This window comes from Lolium rigidum, chromosome 6 (assembly GCF_022539505.1).
Source record: "Lolium rigidum isolate FL_2022 chromosome 6, APGP_CSIRO_Lrig_0.1, whole genome shotgun sequence".
NCBI lineage: Eukaryota > Viridiplantae > Streptophyta > Magnoliopsida > Poales > Poaceae > Lolium > Lolium rigidum.
Window position 1 is genome coordinate 110,396,806 of NC_061513.1, and position 9,161 is coordinate 110,405,966.

Genomic DNA, 9,161 nt, shown 5'->3' on the forward strand with positions numbered 1-9,161 from the left:
CCATAATTTTTTTTCTTCCTATATAAGCCATTTGGTTCTAAGGAATTAATCTCCAAACTTCCTAGAGACTGTTTTCCTACACTAAAACTTCATAGGATTTCTAGCAAGATGTTAGATCTCTTGAAAAAAACCTATATAACAACTTTGACATGTACTTAATTTTTATATAATCTTTCTAGGGGTTTCCTCTTTAGGATTTACATAACATGACATATTATTCCTATATTTTTCTTATCTGTGTGTTGTTTGGAATACAACAAGCCAAGCTTTGAAACATATGTCTAAAGTCGTCTTGAACTCTTTAAGAAAACACGATCACTGAGTCTTGCACACATGCCACACACAATCAAATGCATAAATATTGACATACCCATATGAGCCTACGCAAATAGAACTATTTCGTGTATGTATCTCACAATAATAAATGTGTGTAAGGGGTTACAATTATTACTAACTCAATTAGAGGCAAATTTGCAAGTGTTTGGGTAAAAAAATGAATAAGCATATTGTTTAGATGTTACATTTGGATTATACTACTAAGATTGTGGTTTGCACAAGTATTTTTTTTTTAAAAAAAACTCTGAAATACTCAAGTGAGCTTCTGGGGTAGCTCTTGTTTGACACTCCTCCTTAGTGAATTTCTAGGGCTATAAGCTGGTTTACATGGCATTTTTTGCTTATACCCGGAGGAGAGAAGCAAAGGGAAAAAAAAGAAAGAAAGAGTGGATTCTTCTGCAAGAGCTAACTACGGTATGAGCAGAGTAGAGCAATACCATATCCATACTCAGGGGCGGATCTAGGCCCCGGACAGCCCGAGCTACAGCCCGGGTCTTGGCCCACGTAGTACCTCTGTGTTCCTAATACTTTCTCCGATCCAATAATGTATTAGACTTGCTCTAAGCACCTCACGGGCATATACATCCTTTATTAAAAATATATTTTAAAACGTATTTCAAAATGTTAACAACATTTTTCTGTGGACCTTTACAATCTATGTACGTACCAAGTCGTTTCACGGGAAACTGATTTATTGTGTGGCATATGTAAAAACGATCAATTTCGATGCTAAAATAATGGTTTGTTTGCACGTGGTATGTTTTATTTTTTTAACACAAAACATAAATCTTGTGGTTTTTCGTGAGACTTTATGTGCACCCATAGAATGTGGATATGTACCGCTGGAAATATTTTTCAGTTTTCTTTCACATTTTAAAATATGTTCTTTTTGTAAATTTCCGTAAGTCCCCGGCAGAACTTTCTGCGTCTGAATTTTCCACTGCCGTGCCGAGTGGATTCGGTGAGAAACAGAAAAAGGAGAGAAGATGAAGCTGAACGGCACCCGTATCGAACTCGAGATCCGGACCAACGAACGCACCGGCGGTCTCATCCAACGGCAGAAGATGCCTCCACAACAAAGTCGTCTCCTGGTCAGCTCGCTCGCTCCCGGCACTCTCCTCCTTCTCCTCCTTGCCGGCGCCGGCGCCGGCGCTGCCTCGCCACCGCTTGTCGGCGTTTCTCCCCACGGTAACTGAGAATCGTGCATGCGCCTCGACCCCACATGTCTTTCCTCCTCTCTTCATGACCAAGTCGTTACTGCAGACGAGGCGTACTTCGCGCCGCAGGTAATCTCCTGCAGGGACGGCTCAGGCTCATTCCCCAAGAGCCGGCTCAACGACGGGTACTGCGATTGCGCCGATGGAACCGACGAGCCAGGTTTTACCTTATCTGTGCTGGATATGTACCCGAACTAAACTGCGGATTGCCGAACTGTGTAGATCTGGTCTCTTTAATTGCGGTGATTAGATCTGATGGAAAAAATTTCGCGGTTGGATACTATAATTGCTTAAAGCAGATTATTTTTCGCCTTGTGGATTTATTTACACCAGCTGAAGCTCTGTAATTCACCAAACTAGGGGAAGGAGAGAAATGTGCGAGTTCAACAGTCGCCTCCAGGCAATATTGGGCAACGCTCAAAATGAGCTAATAAGGGTCTTCACTACCGCAGAGTTTATGCATTAAACTAGCGCCACATTTGATCATAGGAGAACTATTTTCTTGGCACAATGGTGTTTTTGTGCTAACAGCAACTGTTGGTGTTGTTGCACATTAACTTCATTAGACCATAAGCATAGGCAATTTGAACACCTAATTGATCATTCACAGAGGGGTTCATGGGCTTAGGAGCGATGGGAGCAGCCATCACTGGAATCCCGTGCCTGTCTGGTGCAGGCGTGGTGCAGTGTTGAAGAAGATGGCCGTCGTAGGTACCAACATCCTTCAGGGCGCCACCGGCACTGTCGCATGGGCAGCATAATTGTTGCAGTGGTCTCGGTCTTCCCACCACTTCAGCGCTCCTCTGGATCGGTAGAATTTAGAGTTTTTTGCAGTCAGGCTTATCTTCACGAGAGATGGGGGGATCAAAACCAGCGTTAAATAAATAAATAATTGCGGCCTGATGGGGGACAGAAACTAACGTTAGAATTATCTTCCCACCACTTTACTTTTGTATGATATTTCTACTAGGAATGGGTTTATGAAGTTTATACTTGCGATCAGGTCGTTTGTGCCCTCAATCAGGGTGTTTGTTATAGATCGTGGCCCCTCTGCTTTATCTGCTCGGTCTGTTTAGCCTGAGATTAGTTCCAATAGTGGCATAATTTCGGTTTTAATGCTCACTTTAGAAAACTCTGCCAAGCATTTTTTTTTGTCCTTTTCACTTGATGCTAACAGCAATGCCCAAGATATTCACTAATGCAATGTTTTCATTCACATTATTTGCGTTATGCAGGTACTTCGGCTTGCCCGGAAGGCAAATTTTACTGTACAAATATTGGAGACGATCCTCGTCTCCTGTTCTCTTCGTTTGTGAATGATAACATATGCGGTATGCTACTGATTCTGTAGACTATATGAAGATAATTTCAGCATATCTATAGTTTTCATACCTTTAAATACTTGTTATTGGACTCCATTTGTTAACAGCAGAAACGTGACAGTGTTTCTGTGTTCATAGATTGTTGTGATGGAAGTGATGAGTATGAAAGTGGTGTCCATTGTCCAAACACATGTAAAAATAGCCATGCCACTGCTGAGGTGGACAATGGTGTTAGCGAGCTGTCAGTAGCACATTTAGATGGTACAAATGTAATTACTAGTAAACATACACTGGACATAGAAGATCTTATCCAGAAGCTAAGAGGTACTCTCTCTTCAGAATGCCATATTTGTATTTAGCTGTTTCTAGAACATGATATGTATTTTGATGTGATTTCAATTGCGCTGTTTGCAGGATTAAGAATGGCTGCAGTCATTGAACTGGGTCTTGTTGTAGGTATTTTTGTTTTCTGCTTTGCTCGACGGAACACTCGTACAAGGAGGAGACAGCATATTTTGAAACGTAAGTATCAGTGTGTTCTTTCTCTAGAAGTATCTTGTGAAATAACATAAACTGTAACCTTCTTAATGTTTGTACTCCCTCCGATTCATATTAATTGACTTCAATATGGATGTATCTAGAACTAAAATGTGTCTAGATACATCCACATTAGAGTCAATTAATATGGACCGGAGGGAGTAGAACAAATTAAGGAACATATCGAATGAACTGCATCTTCTATTTTTCTCGAGCAGATGCACATATAAATGTATGTCATTGTATATTAGAATAAGAATGCCAAGAAGGCGCAAAGCAGTGCATACCATGCCACTACACTGGTGTCATGAACCACGGCCAAAAAGCCTATGAAAGATAATCTAAACTAAGACCAAAGCAAGAGAAAAAACTGTCAACGAGGATTTGAACCGTAGAACTTGGACTGCATTTCCACGCCCCAGCCAAGTGAGCTGGGCTAACAAATTAATATACTAACTGAGTTGTTGTTCAGGTATGTTGAAACTCTGCTGTCATTCAGAACTATGGAATGTTAAACCTATCCAAAATGTTCATTCGGTTTTTCATCATTTTCCAGAAGTAATTGCACAAATATGAGAACCGACAGTATTTTTTTATGCAAGTTAAATGGCATGGCCAATGATTTTGTGAAGGAGGTGTAATTTGTAACTCCAAATTGTTAGGAAGTGATCATACATCATATGGTATTCTGCTTGTTTCGGATCAAGCTATATTTCAAGATTCAGGGGATATCTGGATGTGGATATTGTTATACGGAGCTTTGGTATTTAGTTTCAATTTCAACTAAATACTGAAACTCCTTGAAAAATGCACCCCTCGTCGAAACACCCTTCTAGGATCAATTAACTACTTTCTACTTGTATATGGTTCAGCAGTAGCAACCCTTTGCTTGATCTTGTTAGAAGCTGTTGCAACTTGCAAGCACAGAGCAATAATTCCGTATGCAATTCATTATGACTATCTTGGTAATGGGATAAACTCACCAAGTAGATTGTGTTATTTTCAGGTTAGCTAAGCAGTTAATTAAAGACGGGAGATTGGATGTGCATGTGTAAGCTTTAAGCTACTAAGGATGACTGAGAACGGGGAGATGGGAAGAAGGCATTTACCAAGGTCTCCATGCATAATTAGACGGCACATCTGCTGTTTTAGAAAGCTAGGCTACGAAAGCTGCAATTTGTTGCCCTTCCTAGCACGTACTGTTGCTACCTTTCTGCCGGTTTACGGGCGAAGAACTCCAGATCAATGCTTGGGGTGTAGATTAAGCTCCTACTTTGTTTGTGTTTTTTTGGTGGTGACGTGCTGAGGGTGGAGTCAGTGTTTTTCGCAATCATAGCCTGGTGTAGTAATCGCAGCTTGACACAGGGGAGAAATTGCTGCTTGTTGTATCTGTTCTTGTTGTGGGAGGATGACCCTGCTAGGGAGGAAGTGACTGAACTGGCAAGCTGGAGACTCTGAAGCCTCTCTTTGCTTTGGTTGCTGCATCTAGTGCCTTCTATCTGTGTATCTATTATCTAACATGATGCTGGCCATGGATGTAATGTTGGTGTAATAAAATACAATCAAAGCTGAGGCTGTTGGCTTTCGCTGGAACTGGCCCTTTGGGCTTTGTGGTTCGATCTGATCAGGTAGGGAGTAGAATTTTCTTCCTGGGTGAGCGGGCAAGTTTGATTATTTAGGGAGCACTCTGCATGCTATAGCAACTGCGTGGCTGGCCGCCATGGAGGGAGCAGCAGACCTGGGAGCAAACTGAGTAATTGTGGATTCTAATTTCTCGACTCTGGTGCAAGCTCTCAACCCCAGATGATTATGGTCTTTCAGATCTTGGCGTCCTTTCTCCGAGAAGCTAGAAGCTCTGGTTTTATGCATTTCGATTCTTATGAATTCAGTTCCTCTCATTTGGTCGCTAGCAAGATTGCTGCGCTTCAGGTTTAACGGAGACTCTATTTGTAGCTCAAATAAAGCCGGGGCGGAGCTGTTCTGATTTCTGAAACCTGTTTATCATTTTAGCCAGGATGCAGGATGGTACGCACGATTTCTAAATAAAAATAAAACAGAAAGTGACATGGTGGGCCTTGGGCTTTCCACGGTGAACCAAGCCCATTGCCAAGCCCACGTTGCTCCCCGGCACTCTAGGCTTTCGATAATAAACCAAGCCCACGCTGTTCTCGGCACTCTAGGGTTTTACACCTCCTCTTCGGCCTCATCACAGTCTGCTCAATCTATAAAATCCCCTTACCCATTAATCCTTTCCTTGCCGCCGCCACCATCCCGGAGAAGAGCACCGCAGCGATCCCGGCGGCACCTCCCTCAGGCGAAGATGGTCGCGTTCAGGGTGAGCTCCTCTTTCTCTTATGCGCTGCTACCACGAGCGTTGTATCTCACTGCGGGATCTGAACTGACCCCTTGCTTCATTTGGTGCTCGCGCTCGTGCAGTTCCACCAGTACCAGGTGGTCGGCAGGGGCCTGCCGACGCCGACGGAGGAGCAGCCCAGGATCTACCGCATGAAGCTCTGGGCGACCAACGAGGTCCGAGCCAAGTCCAAGTTCTGGTGAGCATTGGATTCGAATTTATTAGCTGCTCGAGAATGGCCCACGCCACGAATCGAGGTTGCATTGCTTGGATGTTTGCGCTAGTTCCTCAGGTGGCTGATTGGAGCGTGTCTGTTCTGCTGTGCAGGTACTTCCTCCGAAAGCTGAAGAAGGTTAAGAAGAGCAACGGCCAGATTCTCGCCTTCAACGAGGTGAGCTCTGCTTCTAACTCATTTTATTTCCAATGTGGTTGAATCGTGTGAACCCTGCCAATGTCATCGAGAAGGGTATCCTACTATGAGTTGTATGCTTGTGTTCTTTATGTTAAAGAATGTACTATTGGTCGGTTTAGTTGGGATAGTACAATAGCATCAATGATTATTGGAAACATAAACTTGGTTGCGAGATGAAAACACATTTAATTTCTATGTGTTTTATTTCTATCCGTTATAAGTTGTCATGTGTCTATGATTTGGACAATTACATTTTTGTTTGTATTGGCGTGATGACCTATCTGCATCTACGTGGTCTATTTGTAGATATGCAGTTGTATCCATGTTTACTGAATTACATTTTTAGGTTAGGATTGCAGATATTTAATGGGATGGTTATTAGTTGATGGTCAGTTCTATTGTTTACTTGCTTTAGTATCTGTTTGGCTCATATTGTTACCTTTGTTTGGTCTAGATTTTTGAGAAGAACCCTACCACTATCAAGAACTTTGGCATCTGGTTGCGTTACCAAAGCAGGACTGGATACCACAACATGTACAAGGAGTACCGTGACACTACTCTCAATGGCGCAGTTGAGCAGATGTACACAGAGATGGCTTCCCGCCACCGTGTCAGATCCCCTTGCATCCAGATCATCAAGACTGCCACTGTCCACTTCAGCATCTGCAAGCGTGAGAACACTAAGCAGTTTCACAAGTCGGACATCAGGTTCCCGCTGGTCTACCAGAAGGTCCGGCCACCAACCAGGAAGCTGAAGACGACCTTCAAGGCTACAAGGCCAAACTTGTTCATGTGATCTAAGCAAATCGTAAGAGTGTCCAGTATGAACTATTGCTAGTTCAGATTAATATTATCTATAAGAAAGATGTTTTTCTTAATTCTAGCTAGTTGTTCCATGCAGTAGCCTTTTTAGGCCTGACAACCCTTGTTTATCTTTCTTGTCACCTGAATGCCTGATATGAATACACCAACATGTTTTTAGCTTTTATTTATTGGTGATTTACTAAAATGTCTATTGTTTATTTGATAGCTATTTGCCAACCAATGTGCTAGTTTCATTAATTTTTGCAATTTGACTTCGTTTCTATTTTGTTTATCTAGTTCTCTTACTATCTTACCCTAATGTAGTATATTTTCGAGTTTTTTCCCTGTAAAAGATGCTTCACTTTTGGACATCATTACTAAGGATCTGTAGTTAGGAGGGCAACTTTGCCGAGGTTACCAACAGTTCATTTGGTTCCCTCTTTTTCCCTGTTGCCAATATCGTGCTTGCTGTTGGATGTTTAAACAATTTCATTAACCTGATGGTTCAATGGAAAGGCATCCTTGCCAACATAACTTCATATTACATTGTTTTATTTGCCTGACAAATTACAGATCTTTTTTTATTGCTCATATTCTATTGGTTTTGTGGGGCAACTTTGCCGAGGCTACCAAGATATAATTTGGTTTCCTCTTTTTCCCTGTTGCCTATATCATATGACGATTATTTGCTCAAGCTCATTGACCTTCCTAGGTTCATGATATGCATACTTGCCAACATATATTTACTTACCAGTACTGATTTTTTCTCCTGTCACTAGATCTCATCATTCTTATTTTTGGAGGCAACTTTGCCGAGGTCACCAATATTTACTTTGGTTTCCTCTTTTTCCCTGTTGCCTATATCATGAGTCGAGGTTGCTTGAGTTCATTGATCTTATTTGGTTAATGAAGGCATTCTTGCCAGCATCTATATCCTTGGGAATTTCAAGCTTTGAGCAGAGTATATCGTGTGTTCCATTTGTGGGAGGTTGAGGCAACTTTGCCCAGGTTTCCAACACATAGTTTGGTTTCCTCTTTTTCCCTGTTGCCTATATCATTAGTTGCCAAGATGCTCGAGTTCTTTGGCCTTCTTCAGGTTATGGTGGGCATCCTAGCCAACATCTTACTTACTCGAATTTATTAGTCAAATCCCTTTCTATTTTCAATATCCTTCCTATTCATGCTGCTGAAATATTTTTGGGGTTGACTTGTTTTTGGGACTTCTAAATACTGAAGTTTGTCTGAAATCAATCTGCCAGAGTGGTGATTGATCTGTAGATTACTTGGAATGGGGTATCTGATTATGTAAATTACCATTTTAATTAGGTACAATTAAGTAAGTTTTTGCCATCCTTGCATTGGGAGAGCTGATGTGATTCAAGTTGGGCTGTAAAAGATGCATTGGTAGTTCATATGGTGTTTTTGTAATACTACCTCTGCAAGGATGTTGCAAGTTTGTCTAAATTTAGATCTAGTAGACACTTTTTATTGTTTTGATATTTATGAATTTATGGACGGAGCAAAGAAGCATAGTCTTATCATCTTTATTACTCCCTCTGATTCATATTAATTGACTTCAATATGGATGTATCTAGAACTAAGATATGTCTAGATACATCCATATTAGAGTCAATTAATATGAACCGGAATAGTACCTACGCTTTTACAGTTTTATTTGCAAAATTATGAAAGTTGTGGCCTGTATCTAATTGTGATATTCCATCCCTGTGATAAGGCTGTCTCCAACTTTCTAATTGTGCTCTCCAACTTTGCTGCCAATTTGGTCCATGCGTGTATGGGAGTGGGTTTGGGCCTTTTGACCTTTGGGCGTCTGTTTCTTCTTGGACGAAAAACTCCGGAGTCCCAATGGGCAACCCATTTGTTGATCTGTCTGCTTGTGTCTGTTTTAACACAAAAATTGCCTAAACTGGGTTGGCTTTGGGGTGAGCCGGACGTGTTCTGTTGTGTCCGCCCCAAACCCCATATGACAGCCTCCCTCCCCACCAACTGCATTTCCTCTCTACTCTATTCCCCCCCTTCTCTAAGGGCTGATCCATCGGGTCTTGGCCTATCCAAATCGGTAAGCGCTGAGAGATGGACCGGTTGCATGCTTTAGGGCTCGTTTGGTTGTTGGGGATGGATAACCCTGGGAAGCAAAGCCCCACGGGGGAATTCCGTGC

General features: G+C 41.9%; 2 protein-coding genes across 2 annotated transcripts; both read left to right on the forward strand.

Moving 5' to 3' along the window:
- The first annotated feature begins 1,322 nt into the window (after window positions 1-1,322).
- Window positions 1,323-5,005, forward strand: LOC124663108. Its single transcript, XM_047200851.1, has 6 exons — window positions 1,323-1,524; window positions 1,600-1,713; window positions 2,789-2,884; window positions 3,014-3,199; window positions 3,290-3,397; window positions 4,419-5,005. The coding sequence occupies exons 1-6, from the start codon at window positions 1,323-1,325 to the stop codon at window positions 4,421-4,423; spliced, it is 711 nt and encodes a 236-aa protein (XP_047056807.1). The 3' UTR covers window positions 4,424-5,005.
- Window positions 5,006-5,689: 684 nt separating this feature from the next.
- Window positions 5,690-7,106, forward strand: LOC124665900 (60S ribosomal protein L18a-like). The gene is made up of 4 exons (XM_047203255.1): window positions 5,690-5,747; window positions 5,849-5,964; window positions 6,093-6,156; window positions 6,632-7,106. The coding sequence occupies exons 1-4, from the start codon at window positions 5,733-5,735 to the stop codon at window positions 6,971-6,973; spliced, it is 537 nt and encodes a 178-aa protein (XP_047059211.1). The 5' UTR covers window positions 5,690-5,732; the 3' UTR covers window positions 6,974-7,106.
- The last annotated feature ends 2,055 nt before the right edge of the window (window positions 7,107-9,161 follow it).